Raw genomic sequence first — 24,687 nt, forward strand, 5'->3', positions numbered from 1 at the left:
CATAAACATTAAATCGCATCGACAATCAAAGCATATTATACAAAATATTTCAAAAATAAATAAATACATAATACATGATCAAATACATCTAAGGAAAAGGAGAAAAACAACTCATATGGATAAATCATATTAAAAATCAATAGATACCGGATGATTTACGTATCAAAGCAAAGGAGGAAACATAGGTCATCTGGATCAACCACTTACGAATAGTTATGGATGGTAAAATATAGCAAAGTAAAGGGGGAAAAACTCATATGTCAGTAATCAAGTATAACAAAGTAAAGGGGAGAAAAACTCATATGAATCTACAATTTACAAAAACAATACACGCCAGATGATTTACGTATATAAAAGCGCAGGGGGGAGAAATCTCAAGTTGCATCTATAAAATAATTCAGTAAACAAAGATTCCTATCCCATCGCTGCTTGAGACATTTTTTCAAGTACACATCCATGCACAAAGGGATTTACAGTATCGTGTCATGTCATTTTAGGTTATCCCTCTTTGAGTAATAATTCTTATAGATTACTACTTTATATACTGATTGTGATATACATGCAAGCGCTTGCATCTTGCTCATCTACTATTGTATGCGTTACTCTATGGATATAGAAAACACACCTCGTTCGACTAACAATCATAGCAGTTCTTACTGTCCAGGCATCCACTCCTTCAATAATGACTTAACTGGTAGAAACTTTAAGGACCAATATGTGGTGTTAACATTCGGCGGAATAAGATTCACCATATGCCGACGGAATAAATTTGTACCTTAAATACATTGTGCACTTGTTGCATGAGCAAACGTCATTTTTTCATTTGTTTGACGTATCACCATTGCAATAGAAGTTAGGAACCTGATAATCAACTTCCATTACATAAGAGACTACTAAGAATGCCTATAAACATAGAAACTCCAAAATTATACATCAATACGATATGCCCAAAGAATATTAACTCAAAAGTGATTCATGTTGGACAAAAGCGATTGGATTCTACATCCTAAGTAGCTGAGTTGAATATTAATAATCTAAAATAAAATTCACGAAGAGGTACCATGTATTTCAAAACTTAATAATCTCGAAATAAATTGACAACCAAACAAAATTGACAAAGAGGGTTCCTTGACGCCTTTGGATGTTGTTGTAAAAATGAAAGAAGAAGAAGAAGAAGAAGAATACAAAGAAGAAAAGAGGCATCAGAGATTTTAGGTCTCATGCCATTAGAAAGAACTCGGAAGCTCCTTTGTTCTCTACGCATGCTAACAGGTTTGGATGTTGTTGTAAAAACCAAATAAGAAGAAGAAAAAAAAAGCAGCAGGCATGCGTTTCTTTGTGCTGTAAAAATGAAGAAGAACCGGCAGCGGAAAATCGGCAACAAACATTTCTTGGTGCTGTAAAAACAAAGAAAAATAGGCAGAGGGAAATCGGCTGCAGAAATGGAAATTAGGGTTTTATTTTCGTGCTCACGAATTAGGGTATCGGTTTGGCTTGGCGAGTAGGTTTGGTATTTAAATATGTATCATTTATACCGAAAAGATCTCAAAACTCTTAATTCATATTGGTCGGGGGCCAGAAGCTCTAGAATTCAAGCTTTTGGCCTAACTTTCAATGTGAGACCAGCAATTTGTACTCAAATTATATATACAATGCACTAGATTTGACGAATATCTCGACCCGACTGTTGGTGTGAACAGAGGTGTAACACGTGGCGGCACAGCCAAACACAGTGCATTTAGAGGCAAGCCCGTCGTGTTGTGGCGTGCCGGAGATCAAACTGTGTCGTATTGTGCCATGAAAAAGAAAAAAAGGCAGCTGAGGTTGAAGTAAAAAAGAAAAATGATGGCAAAACATATGGAGTATTATAACCAAACCTTTGTGCCTAAATTAGGGCTGTCAACGGGTACCCAGTTCCGGATCCCAATTTCGGACCCGTTAACGAATATAGGTCCCGACGGGTAGATCCGCTTGGAACCGTTAATATTCGGCTCCTTATCGGTTCTACCCGGCTCACTTGTGCATAAATCTGTAAAATGAAGCTATGTGTTATAAATTCATAGCAAGGTGACCAATTGTCCTCTACTTCCTATGAATTTTTCTTGTAAATGTCTTTCTTTCTATTTATAACAAAATCTGGTGAAATATTTTAGAAAATCTTAGGCGAAGAATGATTAACAGTGGTTCAGTTATGGTAGCCAATATTGCTTTGTCACTACGAACGTGTGATTAATTAGTTGGATTGTAAAGTGAGTAATTAGAAAATAAGACATCATTTCACCCACTCTACTGACTTACAAAGTCGGTTCATGTTCTGTAAATAAAATTCTTTTTCAGTCTTATAATAATATTCATGTAAATGTTAATTAGTTTAGGAGTTCCAGGTAAAAATATCCGTATACCCTTACTCTCTCTTGTCCTCTTCTAGGTCCCCATTTGATATCTCCAGATCCATATCTTCTTCCTCTTCCGCGTCGTAAGCCCCTTTTGAAGCTGATTGTGGTGGCTTTATCAGCGTCAATGCATCCTCATCATCGAACTCTTCAGCCCCCTCGTCAGAGTAGGCATACCTGTCAATAACAAATATGATAATTAGGAGTCCATCTGAACATTGTCAGAGAAGGTAATTAGGCGATCCTTACCGCATTGAGTTCTGAGAGGGAGCCCAGAGAGCACAGATGACACAAAGAAGTGAAAATGATAGGACATGCCAGAAAGCAGGGATGATCCATGCACTCCGCCACTGCTCGTTGTAAATGTCATTCGATTTGAAGTAAAGCTGCAAAAAGAATATTTCAATCTTATGTAATCTCTCAAGTGAAGAATTTTAAGAATAAAGCAAACAACCATTTCAGGATCTGAAGCAACAAGTAGTTGATAAATTTTACCTCGTAACAAATCCAAGCCACAGATACAATAACAGCAACAGCCAGTGAGTTTGTAAATTTTCTATAAATGTCTAACTTTGCGGTCATGCGTTTTGCCTGCAGCTTATTAAGTGTCGTGGAAAGAGAGGTAAATATCCAAACAATGAAGAAAGCATCCAAGATTGCCACAGGAAGAACTAATAACAATCTTGCCTTTCCCGATAGATCATTAACGGTACCGACATTTTCTACCAATTCAAGTACTTCAGTTGCCAGGAAAAAAGTTCCACCTAACATCATCACCTTCACAGTAAGACCACCTAAAGTAGGTCTCACAACACCATAGCCCATTGAGACAATCAGAACCACCAGACGTGCAATCGTTCGTTTAATAGTACCCAGTGTCACTGCACATAAAGTAAACCCCAGTGGTCTGATTCCAATTTTATTAAACACGGCGTATTCCAAGTACCACGACGCAGTTTCTAACATACCCAATCCAATCACCATGCTAATGCAGTTCTGCAGTTGCAGAACTTCAGACCAAAATCTTGCATATTGGGAGAACCAGAAGAGTCCAAGTACCAGAAAAGCAATGCACATGAAACCGTAGAAGTTCATAAGCGGTGCCATCCTTCCCGGAAGAAATCCAGTCGGATTTTTCCATATCGTTTTCCCTTCTACCACCAACCCCTTAAGCTTCACATCACAATGAATGAAGTACAAGTTATACATCCCGGACTGCGTAATTCTGATATCTTTCGGTCCTAGCTCCGCAACAAGCTCATTCCCTTGAAAAGAAACACCAAAAACTTGAGGCCAGTAAGGATTCTTCTTAGATTTGCGAACAATAACATCTCCTTCTTTGCAGACACCTAGTTTTTCAAGATCAGATGTGCAACAAACATCTCTTTGCCCACCATATGCTGAACCTCCAATCAAATCTCTATCTTCTACTTCAAAAACTATAGCTTGTATCAATCTAGAACTCGACTTAGCCTCTTCAGCTCGCCTTCTAAATGTTATCTTCTCAAATCTAATAGTTTCACCAAATTAACAACAATTAGAATTTAAATTTTCATGTTCTGTCTTATGATCACTACCAACATTGCACTATACTACTCCACATTTTCCATCCTACCTCTCAAAAAGTGCCAAATTTACGCTTAATTACGACGAAAGAATGACTACTTGGATACAAATGAATCAAAATTTCAACATGCTTGGATGGAAAATCCAGGATAGATCATAAACTAAGTAAGAAATCTGGGTTTATTTACATACCTGATATAAGAATCACCGTTCTTTTCAGAAGCATTAGCGGTGGTTGCAGATGAAGAGTATAGCCCTTCACTTCCACCAAGGAAAACAAAAGCATTTCCTTTGCTCATAAATCCTTCTCCATTGTATTCATGGATTGAAGCCTTAATACACAGACAGCAAAACATTAGATTATATAGCATTCCCAATGACAAGATCTTCATCATCGTGTACACCATTGTTGAAACCCTGACACACAGAGACAGCGATGATAGTACCCAATTTTCTTGGAGATTTTTCTGTTTTCACGTGCAGAGAAAGTGATTTAACTGACATGTGGTAGTTGATGAGGTAATATTTGTCATGGTCAGTTCTACCTCAACCTTTGGATTGTAGTCAGATACATCTGACATTTGCATGGTTCAGATTATGCAAACACTGTCGGCAGGATTTTGTACGTGCACAAGAGTGTACTTCTTGGAGAGTTATTAGAATTTGAGTACTGTGCAGTTGGCTATAATGTATAGAGCCTGTCAACCATAAGGCCAGTTTTAGGAGTTTGATCTTGCAATATAGCACCAGCTGATAAGAGCTTGCTGAAGTTGCTAGGATAATCGAGTTCGGTTTTGGTTTGGTCGGAATGTGACTGGAGAGTTTCTCCGGTTGCTCTTTCTTGTCTATTTCGTTTGTCTCTTTCTTTAGCTTTTAACAGAGGAAACAACAGAAGTCCCGAGTAAGATTAAAAGAACCTAGTTCCAGAACAATTCACAACTTCATGAGCTACTACTTATATATTGAACATTCGTCTGATAATATGAACTAAAAGGCGAGTAGACTGGACCCATCTGATCTGAACAACTTTAGCCAGCAAGAATCAGCCGCGATAATATTTGCGGATGACATATGGCCTGGATTCACGTTCACCCCATTCAAAAAAAACGGCAGGGCAAAATGTGGTACAGGTAGCAGTAGTAGTAGAAATCTTCAGTCCATGTCGAGAAACTCCATTCTTTTTCTCATGGAGCCTTTCAAATCTGTGGCGTCCCTTTCTGCCTTTTGCGCCTGCCCAAAAGTAAAACGACATTGAGTCAAGTCAGAAATATGTCAACATAACCGAGAAAGGAAAGTAGCTACTACTCTTAGGTTCGCATCAAAATGCATGTTCTACCACAGATATAACATTAGCAAGCTGCCAGCCTCCTGTAGATGGAGTCTCAAAAAGAGTGATGCATATAATCGGACTGAGCTACTAAACTAGAAACCCTTTTAATCTGCGGTACTCACCCTTTTTATCTCTGCGGGTGAAACACGAGTCATCTGTGGGGGAAGTTCCTCCCTCTCTAAATCCTATTTGATCATAACAAAATCACGGAAGGTTACTACTTGAGAGGTACTAAACATTTAGCATTAATTATTGGGAAACCGAAAATAAGTAAACAGTTTGTACCAGTTCTCCTATTAAGACAACATTTTCCCCGCGGATTACATAAAGACCTAATGGAAGGTCACAGTATAGGTCTCCAACAATTACTCGTTCACATGCACCTTCAAGGACCGCATTTGCTGTATACAGAAAACAAATTTTCCATTAGCCACTAAACAGCATTAAAGAGGCAAATTCATAAATCAACAGAGAGACGAAAAGCAGACCGAATTGATCAAAAGAACGGAGTATCCCCATGAGTTTTCGGCCATCTCTCAGCAAGACAAGAAGCTTCTCTGCAAGTTAAAAATGAGAATGTAAAGGAGTGCAAATTTAAGGAAAAAAACTGCAAATTGGCAATATGATACTCTTCACGACTCTAGGGTGAGATGATATTCGTTTATCTTGCAATTTCAAGTTGATGGTATCTATCTACATGTTCTCGAGCACAACTGTACAGGGGACAATTATAATCCTAGTCTCCTACCACTGCTTATTTTATGATATATCAAAATCAGAGCACCGTGGCACCCACAGATTGCAATTTTGCGCAGAGAACATGTTTCTCACATTGTGATGGGTACAAGAAAATGAGCGTGCACTTTTTGGGTGCACAAAATTGCTCTGTGATCTAAACAGCCCAAAAGTACATTCATTCACAGGGTTCTTTAGTGTCAACTCCATAAGATATAGAGATAGTTCAGATGGCATCACTCATATGATTCGGTACTCAAAGGTTAAATTACAACACCAACGCATTGCAACAGTGCTAGATAACTCGCTTCCAAGCTGACATCTAAGCGCCTACTTAGATGCCCTAATCTTCGGGATTGATGAACCATATTGGGTGAATGGAAGAATCTAACGGTGAATAGGGTGTGGGATCCACTGCCGCCTAAAACCGGTGGCAACTAGTCAGCATTATCTTCTCTGTGTAAAACTTAAGAACAACGCTAGCGACCTTAGGAATAGGTCTCCCGCCCAATTCACCATTGGATCCCCCCATTCACCCCAAAAGATTCACCAATCTTGAAAGTTAGGGTATCCATATAGGTGTCAGGTTAGAGGGTTAGCAGGAGCATATTATAATGTCTGCAGATGCTTCTAACTTAGGTCAGTAAGCAGAACCATGAAAATACAGACCTAAAACCAGGTCTAAAGTTGCAGAACATGAGAGCTAAGGTTCCCCACTTGCAGTGAACATGTTGTACACAGTTATTGATTATTAGCCGAAAAGGTAAATATACTATTAAAAAGTAAAAATTCTAAGCAACTACGGCCTGTTTACTTCTGACTAAAGGCTTTCCAATTGAACATTTTATACACATTGAAAATGTAAAATCGATTAAAGTCCAGAAAAAATCAAGCATACACAAAACAAATCATGAACCCGCCTAAGTATTCGACAATGTGATGCACCTGATTTAGAGTAACATAACAACGCCAATACACTTCAGCCTATGATCCACAAACCCCAATAAGTAGTATATTCAGTCACCGGGTTCTCGAGTGTTCAACTCCATATGAAACACACAATACAGATGATATAACTCAATTTTCTACATGATGTTTAAAATTAAAATTGCATAGCAATACAACGGTGCTTACACAACCCCCTGTCATGCTAACATTCCAAAATGGCGCCTACATAGACACCCTAATCACTGGGACCATTTGCGGTGAATGAGAAAAGCCAAGTGTTAACAAGGCATGGGATCCACTGCCTCCTAAGGTCAGTGATGATACTGAAAACTTCTAGCGGTCTTATGTGGCAATGGGTCTCACTCCTTATTCATCAGTAGATTCCCCCATACACCCCAAGAGATTCACCATCCCAAAGATTACGGAATCCATATAGGCGTCATTTTGTGGAGTTAGCATGAGAGCTAGCTTGGGGCAGAGTTCTCTAATAACAGTTGTTAAGAAGATACCAACTCTTTGTAACCGTAACCTCTACCATGGTATGACAACCAAGATGTAGATCTGGCAACATTGCAAGAAGATGGGAATCTAAGATAAACCAAGGCCAGTGGCCTTTGGGAAGCTGTGCCAACTGTTAAATTCTAATCACGGTAAGATTCGTTAATTTTCTTTGGTTGGAAATTCTAGAGCAGCGAAGAGCCAATTTTGACAAAACGTGATCTGTAATTTTACATAGATGCATTCATGTATAGCTTACCTAAAATGATAATGCCTTCCCGCCATGACTAGGGCAAATCCAAATGGTGCAAGATCCATCCAAATAAAATGCATGTCATTAAACATAAAACATCTTTACGCTTCGAAGTAACTCAACTGGGTCATTTGGTTAATTTGGGGATCTTCAGCCGTCCATTTAATTTTTTGTTCATCCTCAATTATCCTTAAACCCTACGAACATCTTCAATCGTTACCATCTCTCTAGGTTTTCCTCATAAAACTTCTTCCAAAAATCCTCTTTTAAGATGCGAAGGTTTTACCAGGAGATACATTTTAGGACTTTTGGAGAACATTTATAAGGAAACCCTTAAAAGATGATCTAATGGTTGAAAATCTCCGTAGGGTTTTAGGGAATGGACAGTTGAGGATGAACAAAATTAAATATGGACGGCTGAAGTTCTCTAATCAAGTTTTTGTTCATCCTATTCACCCTGGGATCCTACTGTTTAATCCTGAAAATTAGAGTATCTAAATAGGTGTCATGTTAGAGGGTTAGCAAGAGCATCTTTACAGCTTTGGAACAATTATAATTTCCTCATGAGCACCGTATGAACTACATAATGATTCTGAGCTTATGAACACCGAGAATAGAGGTATTTGATAGAAAGGGGCTTTCCAAAAGTCCCTGCTACCACTCTACTCAGTAGATGCTTATAAGGTCAGTGCTGAAGCAGAACCATGAAAACACAGTACTAACAGAAGGTCTTAAGTTGCAGAACAGGAGAGCTATGGTATCCCATTTACAGTAAACATTTTATACACGTTTTACTAATATTTAGACGAAAGGCTAAAAATTCTGAAGAATTACAATCTGTTTAGTGTTGGCTAAAGCTGTCCATGTTATAAACATTGAAAGATGTAACATTCATCAAAATCCAGATACAATCAACCATGAAAAAAACAAAACAAATTATGAAGCCAAAATACAAAATTAAGTAAAATTCATGAACCTGATTAAAAGTAACATAACAGCGTCAAAATACTTTACCAATCACAAGGAAATAGAAGTGCACACAATTGCTTTATGATCCAGACACCCCAATAGTATATTCAGTCAGAAGGTTCTCGAGTGTTTCACTCCATAATAAATAGACAATACAGATATGGCATCACTCATAATTTTGTATTTGAAGTTTAAAATTACAATGCCATAGCATTGCAACCGTGGTACACAACCTGCTTTCATGCCTACACTCTACCATGATGCCTACATAGACACCAATCATTGATGTTGATGAACCCTTTAGGGTGAATACCACAGTCGTCTATAACTATAACATAATGTAGGTCAGCAATGTTTCGGTCAGTCAAACACATATATCAGTCGTTTGATGAAATAACGAAATTGAAATTAAGGGTGATAAGTAAACCCTAAATTCGCTGATTTCAATTTCATTATTTGATCTTACGACTGATTTATGTATTTGACTGACCGAACGCCGACCTACATCGTGTTATCGACGGCCGTCAAAAATGACTATCATTTTCTTACTTAAGGGCTAACCTTGCTGGGCAAAATGTGACAAGCACAACACCACTGCATTTGACTCCATAAGAAATAGACTATACAGATGGAATCACTCATATAATTTCGTACTTGAAGCTTAAAATACAAAGTCATAGCACTGCAACATTGGTACACAACCCACTTTCATGCTAAATCTCTAATATGGCGCCTACATAGACACCCTAATCATGGGGTTTATGAAACCTTTCGGGTGAATGAGAGAAACCAAGGGTGAATAGGGCATGGGATCCACTGCCACCGAAATTCAGTCACAACTAGCTAACATGGACACTAGCTGCCTATGAACAATGCTAGAGACCTAAGGTGGCAGTGGGTTGCACGCCGTATTCACCATTAGTCATTAGATCCCCCATTCATCACAAGAGGTTCACCATCCCAGAGATTAAGGTATCCATATATGCGTCCTGTCAGGACGATAGCATGAGAGCTAACTTGGAAGTGAGTTCAAATATAACAGTGGTAAAGACAATATATACCTACTCTTACTAACCGAAATCTCTACCATGGTATGACAATCAGGATGCAGATCTAGCAAAATTCCAATAACATCGGGCTCTATGATAAATCCAGGCCAGTAGGCCTGTTTCCTATGTTGCTAATAACTAAACTGGACCGGTTAATTTTCTTTGGTTGACAACTCTAACATAATGATGAGCCACTTTTAATAAAATGTGACCTGCAATTTACATAGTTGGCATGGCATTCATGTACAACCTAGGGAAAATCTGAATTGTACAAGATCCATCCAAATAAAATGCATGCTATTATATAGAAAACATCTTTACAGCTTCCAAACAATTTCGAAGCAACTCATTAAGTACCATTCCCAAAATTTATAACCAAAAAAAGAAATTCCAAATTTGATCCTTCAGCACTGAAAAGGAATCATCTTTACATCTTTGAAACAATTACAAAGACACTCATAATCTTAATAGGTCATCAAATCAAGCATGCATAAAACTAAATTGTGAAACCAAAACTCAAACTTATGCAAAATTGATCAAAACCCACAAAATGTTAAGCGTAAAAAACAAACATTTGACATCAAAAATGTTTGATTAAGCAAAATTGATAAAACCCCATACAAAATCAAGCATCAATAAACAGAAATTGGACATAAAAATTGAAACTTTAACACATCACAAGCTAGATAGACAAAGAGATGGGGAAAGAAAACATACTGTCAAGATAGCTAGCAAGAGAAGTAGAAAGGAATATATCTTCAGAACCAGGCCAAGACATTGAAACCACCACAACTTCTTCTCTTTAAATCTTCTGAAGATTTAGTGTTTTAATCAGCATTTACACAAACCCACTGATTGATTTCTCTCCAAAACCACAAAAAAAAAACTAACTTTAATTTTTTTTAAAATCAGCCAAAGCTTTGAGCTTTTTCAGATGTAGCAAAGATTACTAGAATGAAAACCCTAGATTTGAAATCACTTGAAGTAAAAAAAACCCTTTGACTTGTGTGTAGATCTAGTGATGATCAAGTTTATAGAAGAATATCCTTTCAGAATTCAAGTCTTTTCTACTTGAAGAAATTTAAGAGTCTGTGCCATAATTACCTAGTTGAGGACTGGGGTTTGAGTTGTGAGCATGTAAAAGGAGCGTGTGAATAATATTCCAGTCTGAGTTGGTGATCGAGTCGACAAGGATTCTTTTTCCGTTTCATTTAGGCCCCTTCCTATGGATGTGGCAAACCAATGTAGTTAATATCGGATATCGGTTCATCTCGGCCGGGACCGATACACTGGTACGATTTTATATCGGGGATATTATCGTTGAAATATCGGTATAATATCGGTTCTAAATTTAGAGACTATAATTTTATATTAAATATTTTCTCCACACATTTTCGGATAAGATATAATAGATAACATCAATTTTATCAAAAAAACAAAAGAGTAACTTTAATAACTTGCTTCGAGAGCTACATGCACCTCTACTACCACCTGAAAGACTTTCTTCGCCAAAATTACCCTTAAACTTTATAGAAAACGACCAATACCGTCTCATATCGGGAAATGTAGGAAAATTTCGTATCGACCGATACGGCCGATATTTGACCGAAACGGCCGATATTCGACCGATACGGCCGATATTATCGGGCGAATATCTTATCCCCGATATCCTTCTTATCGTATCGTTCTGGACCGATATCCGAAATATCCCCGATATATCGGCCGATACGGCCGATATTGACTACATTGTGGCAAACATGAATGTTTGCCATTTAAGCACCCATTATGGAGGTGGCAAACCGGCCTGGCTAAGTGGCAATATCCACCGAGCGGTGTAGTTTAGACCTTTCGGTGTAGTCTCCACCGCTAGGTAACTTTTAAATTTTTATTTTTTTTCTTTTCTCCTACTTTTTAGTTATTATAACATATTTTTACTATAAAAAGGCCCCACAAAATATTTTATAATATCTAAAATCTAAAAAGGGCCCCGCCAAATACAAATAAATAGATTTTTTATTAACAAGGGTCCCTAAAACACAATATAATATGCTCCCTCCGTCCCTAATAAGATGACTTGGTTTTAAACTTTGTCCCATAAATAGATGACTTATTTCATTAATCAAGGGATATTTCTAAAACTACCCTTTTAATTGATTATTTTTTCTATAAGAAATATGTATAATTTCATAGTTATGTTTATATTCGTTGCATAGGTGTTTTAAAATGCTTTTCAACGGTATAAAGTTTATAAAACACCGTAGTATAGTTTAAGAGATAAATCGTTTCTAAATTTTACTAATTATTCCCCATAAGGATATAATTGTAAAAAATAGTTAAATATACTCTACTTTCCTCCTTGCCTTAGATTGTGTGCAAACTGCAACTAGATCATCTTTTTAGGGACGAAGGGAGTACTATTTTAATAAAATTTGACATTTTTACCATAATGGGGAAACTAGACGTGGCATGGCAAAACAATCTTTATACCAACTCCCATAGGAAGCGGCCTTAAAACAATGTGCAACTCACTCTTGCTGGCAAATAGTAGTAAAATAACTGATCATATCTTCTTTTTTTTTTTTTAACAAAGGAAAGCTGAGAGCAATGTTACAAGACCCCGTGACAAAGTAAACTAGTTGTCGTAAGGTGACCTATAAATCGACGAGCTTCTACCAGATACTAATTGGAAATCCCCAGAACAAATCATAAAGGACAGCTAACATCTATAATGCACACAACTAAAGAAGCCAACCCGATACACAAGGAACCGACTCTCAGAATCGATTCCACTGAAAGAAGTGGAGGCAACAAAAACAGTTTACAAACAACATAACAGACTAACAACAACACGGCAACAAAAGCCAACTTATAAACAAACAGAAACGGATAAGGCATATACAAGAACATATACAAAGGCAGCCAAAGCCCAAGCCCAAGAGAATTAGACCCACCCGGAAACTGGCATTCCATAACCCGAACCTGACACCACTTCATCGGTATGGAGCAACACCAACAACATCAGACGATCGCCGAAAGAAGCAAGTCTTTTCACCACCGAATCAAGGAAATCCAACAGCAGCACCACTAGTAGGTATGACCACCACCAGAAGTTAGGATCACCATCAGTGCCAGAAGAGGGACGGAAGAACATCTGTTTGTGCAAACTAACCTAGAGATCCACAACTTTGAAAAACAACAGCAGCATCAACACCTCTGGGATGGTGAAGATTCAACAAAGAGCATACATGCAACACCCAGAAATTTCTTCCCACATAAGATCACATGAAATAATCGATCACCAAAAATAACTGATCATATCTGCTTACTAGTCAAACCATATCCTGATTAGGTATTCATGGCTTGTGTTTTGGGTGAAATTTGTCTACGTTGAATTTTAGACAAACAACACTAAAACAAGTCCGTCATGCATAGGACTGGATGCTGATGATGCTAAAACCGGTTGAATCCAGACCATGTTCACCCCCAGTGACACTGGGATCAACCCATTAAAACTTCATTAACAAACGGCTGCATCCTGTGTGAATGGAACTAAGGTTAGTAACCACTAGATGAAATCCAGGGTCAAGAAGCAAACCACAACTTCCATGAGCTACAAATTGTATATGGCATACAGTAAATTTGTGGTTGCCACAGATAAATTTGAACAGCTAAAAGACGAGTAAAATGGCCACATTTAAGCAACTTTAACCAGCAAGAATCAGCCGCGATAATATTTGCGGGTGATATATAGCTTGAATTCAGTCCATATCCAGAAACTACATTCTTTTTCTCATGGAGCCTTTCAATTCTGTGGCATCCCTTTCTGCTTTTTGCGCCTGCCCAAAAGTAAAACCTCAGAGTATTGTCAGAACCATGCTCCAACTAATATAACATTGCCGTAATTAAAAAAAAAAAAATATGTAGCACTTACTCTTTTTTATCTCGGCAGGTGAACACCGAGTCATGTGGGGGGGAAGTTCCTCCCTCTCTAAATCTTATTTGATGAGACCAAAAACATGAAAAATTACTACTTGAAAGGTATGTAACGCTTGGCAACAATTAGTCAGAAAAATGAAATTAAGTATACAGTTTATATACCAGTTCGACTATTAAGACAACATTTTCCCTGCGGATCACATTAAGACCTCATGAAATGTCGACGCAAAGATCTCCAAAAGTTACTTGTTCACAAGCTCCTTCAAGGACGCACTTGTTGTATACAGAAAACGAAGTTCCATTAGCTACCATTACCAAAGTGCAGAAAAGACGCAAATTCATAAGTCAACATAGAGACGAAAAAAAGCAGATCAAAAGAACGAATACCCCATGAGTTTCCAGCCATCTCTCAGCAAGACAAGAAGCTTCTCTGCAAGTTATACACGGGAATGTAAAGGAGTGCACATTTAAGAAACAAACTGCAAACTGGACCATTAAGAAAATAAAAGGACTACTTTCTGTTACGAATTGACAATATGATACTGTTCATGACTATAGTGTGTGATAAAATCGGGTTATCTTGCTATTCCAATCAGAGCACCATGGCCACCTCAGACTGTTATTTTGCGCAACCAGCATGATTCTACCATTGTGATGGGTGGAGTATTTGATGCAATATAAAACCTTAAAGATATACTCTATAAAGTGGGTGCACAAAACTGTTTTTCAAATCTATAGCAACCCTTTCTGCCTTTTGCGCCGGCCCAAAAGGCACGCACCTTCAAGTACCACATTTGCTGTATAAATCAACAGATAGACAGAAAGCAGACCGAATTGATCAAAAGAACGAAGTATCCCCATGAGTTTCTGGTCATCTCTCAGCAAAACAAGAAGCTTCTCTGCAATTTATACCTGAGAATATAAAGGGGTCAAATGGCATCATTCCATATCATTTCGTACATAAAAAGTAAATTTACAACACCAAAGCATTGCAATTTCATAGCTAACACTCTAATGCGCCTTCATAGATGCCCTAATCTTCATGTTTGATGAACCATTTTGGATGAATGGAAGAATCTAGTGGTGAATAGGGGGGTGTGGGATCCACTGCTGCCAAGAATCTTTGTTTATAGCTTAAGGACAATGTCAATGACCTTATGAATAAGTTCCCCACCAAATTCACCATTAGATCCCCATTCACCCCGAAAGATTTACCAATCCTGAAAATTCATATAATAGAAGTTCACTACAATTACCGTTCAGCAATTACGGCCAGTCCTCGAATACGTTACAGCCATAGCGGTAACGTATTCTATAACTGGTCATACTTGCTGACATATACTTGTGTCGATAGAGAGGGTTAGAAAGAGCATCTTTACAACTTTGGAAGAATTACAATTCGCTCATAAGCACCTTATGAAATAAATAGTGATTCTTAAGCTTATGAACAGATAGAGAGAGAAGGTTTCGAGTTTCTTCTAGGAGATGCTTATAGTTATAAGGTTAGTACTGAAGCGGAACCATGAAGTTCCATGAAGGAAGTTCAACTTTGAATTTCAAACTTGTTTTGCAGGTGGGGAAGAAACGTGAACTGATTCCTATTCAGAGCGAACAAAATCATTAACTGGTGACTTAATATGTTTTGAACATCTAGTTGCTTACCAGGTGAGGAAAATTTGTGAAACGATTGTTTTTCAGTTTTTAGCAGGTGACGAAATAGTTAAATCACCAGTTAAAAAGCATGTTTAACGGGAAAAGGTACAATTGCACGTATCTTCTCAACCTGCTAAACAAGTTGGAAGTCCAAAGCATATTAAGTCACCAGTTAACAAGTTTGTTCAGCTTGAAGAAAATAATTCACGTTTCTTCTTCCCCGCCGACAGTGAAGGTATTTGATAGAAAGTGGATTTCCAAAAGTCCATGCTATCACTCTACTCAGCAAATGCTTATAAGGTCAGTGTTGAAGCAGAACCATGAAAGCACAGTACTAAAAGACGAAAACCAGGTGTAAAGTTGCAGAACATGAGAGCTAAGGTTCTCCACTTGCAGTAAATATGTTGTACGGATTTTATATTTTTAGACAAAAAGGAAAAAGTTTTGAAGAATTAAGAGCTAAGGTTCTCCATTTGCAGTAAATATGTTGGACAGATTTTATATTTTTAGACAAAAAGGAAAAAGTTTTGAAGAATTACTATCTACTTGGCGTCGGCTAAAGACTTCCCAAATTGAACATGTAATACACATAGAAAGATGTAAAATTCGTCAAAATCCAGAATGCAGTGAAGCATGAATAAACAAAACAAATTATGAAACAAAAATGGCACCTAACACAAAATGACCTAGTATACTAGAACAGAAAATTAACTGCTAAACAGAAATGAACCTTGTGAACTGTGTATAAAAAAGAAAAAGGTTTTTCTCATGGTACTAGTCTTGTCTACTGAGGCACTTAGCAGAACTTTATATTTTTAACATATATACCCCTTTTCTAGGTTGTGTTGTGATGTGGAGGATAAAAATGAGTCACTGTAACTACTTTTTCACCAAGTCATTAATCTTGTTTCACAAATATAGCAGTAGTTACAGTGACTCATTTTTATCCTCCATATCATAGCACTAAAACCAACCTAGAAAAGTGGTATATATGTAAAAAGTACAAATTTCTGATAAGTGCCTAAGCAGACAAGACTAGTACTATGAGAAAAACCCTTTTTTTTTTCTTTCTTATACACATTTCGTTCATCTCTGTTTAGCTTGGATCAAATACGCTACAATTACAAGCAAAACAACATAGAGTTTTGTAACTCAAACATAGAGTAATTTCGACGGACATAGTCGATCTTTTTGAAAAAGTTTGTCCTTGCTCTTTGAAGCGGTGATCTATTAGGTAAACTTATGGTTACAATTACAAGGCTATAAGAAATTACAAGCTCACTTAATAGATCAACAGTTTAAAGAACAGACAAACTTTCAGAAAGACTCGGTACACGTCAGTAGAAAATTACATCTCTATAGGTACCACGAGGTACCACATAAGACTAGGTGGGAAAGTTCCTTTTTTTCGGTCTGTAAAAAATTCTTGTAAAATAACAACCAAATTTGATCCCTTAGCCATCTTACACCAAAAAAGTACGATCTTTACCGCTTTTAGCTTTGAAACAATTTCAAAGACACTCATAAGCTTAATAGGTCATGAAATCAAGCATGAATGAAACAAAATTGTGAGACAAAAATACAAACTTATACAAAATTGATAACAGGGTCAGGATACTTCACCAATCACAAGGAAATGAACATGCAAACAATTTCCCTATGCTCCAGAAACCCCAATAGTATTCTCCCAGTCATATGTATTACTGGATACTCCCATTAATGCTGGAAATTAGTCCATGTACTTGCAGTAAACATGCTGGACGCCTTTTATTAGTTTCCCCCTATGCTAGATCTTACGACTTGCGCTCTTTCCTTTCCGTATGTAGGTTTACGCTCATATAGGAGAAAAGATCGTTGACTGATGTGATCTCCCCGATTTTTCACCACTATGAGCATAACCTACGAATAAAAGGGAAATAGAAGATAAATTTTCCTGAAAGCTAGCATATCCATATAGGTGACAATGTCATGTTCAAGTGTTAGCAAGAGCAACTTTGCAGCTTTGGAACAATTACAATTTGCTCGTAAGCACTTAATTAACTAAATAGTGAGTCTGAGCTTATGAACACCGAGAGCAGAGGTATTGATCGAAAAGTTCCCCCTACCAATCTACTCAGCCATTAGAAGAAATAGCAGAACTGAAATCAACGGTAATAAGTAAACCCTAAATCTGATTTATTAGGGTTTACATATCACCGTTTATTTCAATTTCATTTGATCTAACGGCTGATTTATGTATTGGACTAAATACATAAATATTTGACGAAGTGCTGCACCTGGTCTAAAAGTAACATAACAGCGTCAAAAAACTTTACCAATAGCAAGGAAATCGACGTGCACACAATTGCTCTATGATCCAGGCACCCCAAATAGTATATTCAATCACAGGGTTCTCGAGTGTTTCACTCCATATGAAATAGACAATACATATATGGCATCACTCATAATTTCGTACTTGAAGTTTAAAATTACAGTGCCACAGCATGGCAACCGTGGTACACAACCCACTTTCATGCCTACATAGACATCAATCATTGATGTTGATGGACCCTTCAGAGTGAATACACAGCCGTCTATAACATAATGTAGGTTAGCAATCTTTCGGTCAGCCAAACACATATATCAACCGTTTGATGAAATAACAAAATTGAAATTAAGGGTAATAAGTAAACCCTAAATTCGTTAATTTCAATTTCATTATTTGATCTAACGACTTCTGTATTTGACTGACCGAACGCTGACCAACATCGTGTTATAGAAAGCCGTGAGAAATGACTGTCATTTTCTTACTTAACCTGTTAAGGGCTAACCTTCCTGGGCATAATTTGTGACAAGCCCAACACCACTGCATTTGACTCCATAAGAATACACTATACAGATGGCATCACTCATATAATTTCGTACTTGAAATTTAAAATTACAATGTCATAGCACTGCAACATTGGTACACAACCCACTTTCTTGCTAAAACTCTAAATGGTGCCTGCATAGACACCCTAATCACCAGCGTTGAAGAACCCTTGGGGTGAATGAGAAAATCCAAGGGCGAATGTGGCATGTCATCCACTGCCACCTAACCTCAGTCGCAACTAGCTAATATGAAGCTACCTGCCTATGAACAATGCATTCCTCCTTAGGTGGCATGGGTCTCACGCCCTAGCAACCATTACTATTAGATTCCCCCATTCACCCTAAGTAATTCACCATCCCAGAGATTAAGGTATCCATACATGCATCATGTTGGGTTGTTAGCATGAGAGCTAGCTTGGAAGTGAGTTCTCTAATAACAGTTATTAAGAAAATACCATCTCTCTGTATCCCTACCATGGTATGACAATCAGGATGCTGATCTAGCAAACTAAATTGCAAGAAAATCCGACTCAAAGATAAATCAAGACCATAAGGTCTTTAGGAAGCTGTTTCCTTAATTGCTAATAACTAAACTGGACTGGTTAATTTTCTTTGGTTGACAACTCTAACGTAGTGATGAGCCACTTTTGACAAAACGTGATCTGCAATCTACATAGATGGCCTACCTAAAATGATAGATTATTGCAAGCAAATTATAATGCCTTCCGCCATGACTAGGGCAAATCCTAATGGTACAGGATATGAAATGCATGCCATTAAACATCTAACTCATACCCAAAAAAAGAAAGTCCAAATTTTGATCCTTCAGCACTGACAAGGAACCATCTTTACAGCTAAGACACTCATAACCTTAAAAGAAACCAAAACTTATGCAAAATTGATAATCAAATCAAGCAGGGATAAAACCAAATTATGAAATTAAGACACAAACTTATGCAAAAATTGATCAAAACCCACAAAATGTTAAGCATAAAAAACAAACATTTGACATCAAAAATGTTTGATTAAGCAAAATTGATAAAACCCCATACAAAATCAAGCATCAATAAACAGAAATTTGACATAAAAATTGAAACTTTAACACATCACAAGCTAGATAGATAAAGAGATAGGGATAGAAGACATACTGTCAAGATAGCTAGCAAGTGAAGTAGAAAGGAATATATCTTCAGAACCAGGCCAAGAAATTGAAACCACCAACAACTTCTTCTCTTCAAATCTTCTGAAAATTTAGTGTTTTAATCAGCATTGACAGAAACCCACTGATTGATTTCTCTCCACAACCATAAAAACCCTAACTTTTAAACCCAAATAGAACAAATCGAAACTTTGATCTTTTGCAGGTGTAAAGATTACAACTTTGTTATTAAAAGTCAGAACCCCTGGAATCATTTGAACAAAGAACCCTTTTGACTAGAAAAAGAAAAAACAAAGGGGCTGTGTAGAATCTATAGATCCAGGGATAATGTTCTTTCTTTTCTTTCTCTTTGCCTTTCTTTAAGAAATGAAGAGCCTATAATTATTCAGAGCTAGCACTATCGACTGGAGAGGGGTATCCCGTCCCTATCCCTCTCCATCCCTCACAACCCAAAATAACCATCTACAATGGTCTCCCAGATTTTGTGTAGGGAATGGATGGTTGGTGTATCCCAACAAAGGCTGATGAGATCTGATCACTAAAGGAAATCGCACGGGTACTTAATACGCGTATTATTTTACGCTTTACGCGTACTGAGTACCCGTAAAGTCGTTGATACGCATAGTCAGTACGCGTAGTTTTTTACACGGTTACTGAGTACGCGTTTCGAGAAATATATTTGTTTGGCCTTTCCTCGTTCACACCTCTCTCACACCCGATCCTAACCATCCATCGTTAATAACGGCTCTATTTTCTACACCGTTGGATCCCAACGGTCATTTTTTCAAAATCCCTATAAATACCACCATAATTCTTTACTCAAACCACACCAAATCAATTGATTTCTTATTTTCTCCTTCTTATATCAATTGATTTCTTATTTCTCTTCATCTTACTATACGTATTTGGTATTTAGAATCACTCACCTTTAGATGTTTTAATTCATTTCATTCAACATAAATCAAGACACACAACAAATAATCATAGATTTTTTACTAAATATATGTTTCAATAACGTTATTGAATTGCATACTACATACCTAACCAACCTAATATCAAAAATTTCATCAAAATTAAAATCAAAATCAAATTAATTTGAAACCCTAACATTAGAATCACTCACCTTTAGATGGGTTGTTGGATGAAATTCGAAATTGAAGAATGGATTTGTTTCACCTTGTAGTAACCATCAAACCCTTTTAATCTAAGCAATCGAATCGCAGTGAATCAACATGAAAATCGAAAGGGGGGTAAGAGGGGTTTTGAGAGGATGAAAGGAAGAGAAGAAGAAGAAATATTCGACTGAACCTTGTTTCTGTCTTCTTAAACCTATGAAACGCGTACTGAGTACTCGTTTCATGGTTAAGTCAACGAGTTGACCTATACGGGTACTCAGTACGCGTATGACACTATTCATACGGGTACTGAGTACGCGTCTCATGTAGGGAAGGGATGTGAGGGAACCATATCAAGACTCCCTTTCAAGTGCCATCCCTTCCCTACATTTGAGGGATAGGGAAGGGATAACTAGCACCATAGTGCTAACTCTCATATCATATTTAGGACCCTATATTGTGAACCTAAATACAAAATCAACCCTTAATAAAACGTTTAAAACCCGTAAAAACTAATACAAAATAATTTAGAACCGTTTTTTTTGGGGGTACTCAAAAATTGGGGGACTACTTTGTGATAGAAATGTCCACCCTACATTATAAGGGGTGTCTAAAAGATCAGGAAAGACTAATCTTCCTTTATTCTAATTAAGGTTATAATTAATCCTAATAACCCATTACCCACTAATCTAACTCACTAATTAAAACTTAAAATCAGTTTCAAAACTGTTTACCTTTTTTCTTCTTCTTCTCTTCTTTTCCTCTTCTTCTTCTTCATAGACATCGACGTTAATCGTCGATTCGAAAAAAATTCATCGTCGATTAATCAATCTTTATAAGCAATCCGTACCAAGAAAACACCCAGACTTTCAAGATTGAGTCGGAAACTCCCACATATAGTGAATCTCCCACAACAATTTCTAATTCATAAACAACTTGAAGTACCGTTCAAAGGCAAAATCAATCATCCAACAACAATCAGGAAATCCGATTCGAGTGAAATGCAAATCCGTGGGTAATTTCCTTCATACCCATTCTTTTTAATTCGTTATTTGTTGAAGAAATCGAGTAGAAATCATGAAAGCTCATTGAAAATGTTAGTTACAGTCAATGTAGTTAATATTGGAATCGGTTTATCTCGGCCAGGACCGATACACTGGTATGACTTTATATCGGAGATATTATCGTTCAAATATCGGTATAATATCGGTTCTAAATTTAGAGACTATAATTTTATAACTACCATCAATTTTATCAAAAAACACAAGAGTAACTTCAATAACTTTAAAGTGCACTACCTAAAATGATAAATAAACAAGTTTTAACTAGTAACAGGAGAGTAATTTCAACAACTTAAAAGTTTACTGCCTAAAATGGTAATTAAACAAGTTAAAAGTTCAAACCAAAAACAGGAGAGTAACTTCAACAACTTTAAAGTTTACTACCTAAAATGGTAATTAAACAAGGATATTATAGTCTTATTCAAAATCATACGAGTCACTATTGATATCATCATCTTCAGTAACTCCATTAGCTCCATCAAGTAGTCCATTATCTGTGTCTAGCATCAATTGATCAGTATCATATCCATCATACTCAGAGTCGGTTGGGTAAGTAGACTTACTTCGAGAGCTACATGCACCTCTAATACCAACTGGCCGACTTTCTTTACCAAGAATATCTTGCAAATCATCCAAGTTACATTATCACCTTCTACCGCAAAGTCTTCCAAGTTCTATGGATCCAACCATTCATCATTTTCATCATGCTCATCAAGAAAAATAGGATCATGAAATATCCCCGATATATCGGCCGATACGGCTAATATTGGACGATATTATCGCCAAGATATCGTATCGCTGATACAATGCTTATCATACCGCTCCAAGGCCGATATTGACTACACTGGTTACAGTGTAGATTTCGGTTAGGAGAAATTTTGAAAACCCTATATTTTCTAACCGAACTTCCAAAAATAAGAACAGTTCGGTTAAGTAGACTAATATCTGGTGACCGAACTACACAGTTCGGTGTGCTCGCAAAAAAACACTTTCGTAACTGAACTCAGTTTTTTCTTTGAAAGAATGAGTTCGGTTATGTTGATAAATTTTTTTGCTAACCGAACTTTTGAAATATTAGTTCGGTTACTTCTCTATTTTTATTAGGTTACCGATCTTGTGAAATATGTAGTTCGGTTACCTCGCAATTTTTATCAGATAACCGAACTATAGTCTGTAAACTCCAAATGTTGTGTTTACTTCATTCTTTAGTTCTATTTGATTTGATAACACAATAATCTATTATGTGTAACTAATACTTTGGTTTTTGTTCTTTAGGAACAAAGGAAAAAGATTGAAACTACACCTAGATGAGGATTCGAAAACTCCCACCCCTCGTGGAGAAAAACATTTAGATTTCCGAAACTGTGGTGCCAAAAATGCTAAACATGGAGGGGGATCGTTACCGGAAGTGAACCAAGAGAATGTTCATGATGTAATCCAAGATGTGAATGAAGAGGTGATGGATAATATAATTGATAATGTTATTGAAGAAGAGGATGATGATGAAGAAGGGCAAGGAAATGAAGACCAAAGAAATGAAGAGGTTGAACAACAAAGAGAACACGTTAAAAATATAGAGGAAGAAGAACAAGGACAGGTCAAAGAAGGAGAAGGACAAGAGGAAGACAAGGATGAAGATGAAGAAGAGGAGGGAGATGATGGAGAGGAGGAATAAGAGGGAGAGGAGGGATAGGATGAAGAGGAGGGAGATATAGATGAGGAAGAAGAGGAGGAGGAGTCGGATGAGAAAGAAATTGTTCCTGTTAAAGAGAAAAAAAAGCCGAAGCCACCTAGTGCTAGATACTCACACATTCCCCCTCATTTGTGTTTGTCACCTCGCAACCCAACTTATGGTACTCCAAATGATGGAGGGGCAACATTGTTTGGCTACAAACACTCATGGGATACGAAGATCTATGCGACAAAGGTATTCTTTAAGTTCATTCTTAACTAACAAAACAATTTTTTTTTTGGGATATTTTTCGTCAAGTATTAACAGTGTTATGTTCTTTTCGTAGGATCGTAATGATGCAGTTCGTCTTATTAAACATCAAAAGGCGTCCAAATGGGATCTACATTGGAGTGTGACGAGTTTCAAGCGAATGTTAAAGAATGTGTGTTATGGGGAGTTGTTGAGTACGCACATGTGGATTTTGATGTTGTTGCCGTATCCACATTTCTCGAGAGGCATTATCCCGAGACATATAATATGCATCTTTCATTTGGCGAGATGAGAATTACTCCCGATGATTGTCATAATATCACCGGCTTACCAGTGGAAGGTAAATGTCTTCGAGAATGCTACAACCCCTTGATGTCTTATGAAGCTCTTGAAGAATTGACTCTAAAATGTCTAGGTTGGGATGCAAGAAAGGCTCAATGTGAGTTTAGACGTTCTATGAGGTCCCCTAAACGTGGCGATGAGTATAATACAAAAGAGGAAAATGGAACATTGAAGAAGAAGGTGAAGAAATTCAAGCTGGTAAAGTTGAAGGCAGTATTTGGAGGGACAAAAAAGAAGGTGGAGAAAGGAAAGTTGGTGATGGACAGGGAGACCCATAGGCATCATGTCACCGCTTATTGGTTATATCAGCTAGGAACAGTCATTTTCCCCGACACTGTGTGGGTAAAATACCCGACGGCCACGTGTCAACATCCCAAGGGATGAATATATGATAAGATGATGAGGTTGGAGCACCGAATCATTCGTTAAGAGAAGGATTTGTCTCAGTCGAGGCAACTGCACAAACGCCACATGAATAACGCGTGTGTATAAAGGTCTAATCTGCTCAGACGGTCAAGTCTAAAAAGCAAGACCGCATTTAATGAAGGATAATAACAAGACTTGGGTAGTTGGGCATCGTGACAGAAGACTCGGAAGATCTATACTACGACCCAGAGGCGATGGAGAACGAGGTTCTCCACAGAATCGAAGGGAGAGCGAGACAACTCGGAGGGAGAACCAAGTATGCCATCGCAAGGTATGGTATAGAACGAGTCCGAGGGAGCCATGACGGTGGATGAAAGCTCACCCAACTCGGACGATCAAGCGACCAGGAGTTTATTCTGTCTATAAATACCAGTCCATGTACTAGGAGATGGACAACCTAAGTAATCTTAGATGGTTTTTCTACAGATAATTCCTCAGAGAGATTTAGATAGAGAGAAACTG

General features: G+C 37.4%; 2 protein-coding genes and 1 long non-coding RNA gene across 5 annotated transcripts; all 3 read right to left on the minus strand.

Moving 5' to 3' along the window:
- Positions 1–2,189: 2,189 nt before the first annotated feature.
- On the minus strand, positions 2,190–4,452 carry LOC113328230 (transmembrane protein 87A-like). Its single transcript, XM_026575332.1, has 4 exons — positions 4,152–4,452; positions 2,889–3,903; positions 2,643–2,779; positions 2,190–2,570 (listed from the first exon to the last, which is right to left on the minus strand). The coding sequence occupies exons 1-4, from the start codon at positions 4,364–4,366 to the stop codon at positions 2,405–2,407; spliced, it is 1,533 nt and encodes a 510-aa protein (XP_026431117.1). The 5' UTR covers positions 4,367–4,452; the 3' UTR covers positions 2,190–2,404.
- Positions 4,453–4,800: 348 nt separating this feature from the next.
- On the minus strand, positions 4,801–10,812 carry LOC113328231 (sm-like protein LSM1B). Its single transcript, XM_026575333.1, has 5 exons — positions 10,459–10,812; positions 5,778–5,846; positions 5,575–5,690; positions 5,412–5,474; positions 4,801–5,189 (listed from the first exon to the last, which is right to left on the minus strand). The coding sequence occupies exons 1-5, from the start codon at positions 10,517–10,519 to the stop codon at positions 5,112–5,114; spliced, it is 387 nt and encodes a 128-aa protein (XP_026431118.1). The 5' UTR covers positions 10,520–10,812; the 3' UTR covers positions 4,801–5,111.
- A 1,640-nt stretch (positions 10,813–12,452) lies between these two features.
- Positions 12,453–19,806, minus strand: LOC113328283. Of its 3 annotated transcripts, none has more exons than XR_003349337.1 (5): positions 19,329–19,806; positions 14,457–14,589; positions 13,840–14,107; positions 13,673–13,735; positions 12,453–13,577 (listed from the first exon to the last, which is right to left on the minus strand). It is a non-coding gene; the product is annotated as an uncharacterized LOC113328283 (long non-coding RNA). The 3 variants fall into 3 exon arrangements; XR_003349338.1 differs by having other exon boundaries at positions 13,840–13,950; positions 14,065–14,589; XR_003349336.1 differs by having other exon boundaries at positions 13,840–14,589.
- Between the last annotated feature and the right edge of the window lie 4,881 nt (positions 19,807–24,687).

Source organism: Papaver somniferum, unplaced genomic scaffold (assembly GCF_003573695.1).
Source record: "Papaver somniferum cultivar HN1 unplaced genomic scaffold, ASM357369v1 unplaced-scaffold_107, whole genome shotgun sequence".
NCBI classification, from domain to species: Eukaryota; Viridiplantae; Streptophyta; class Magnoliopsida; order Ranunculales; family Papaveraceae; genus Papaver; species Papaver somniferum.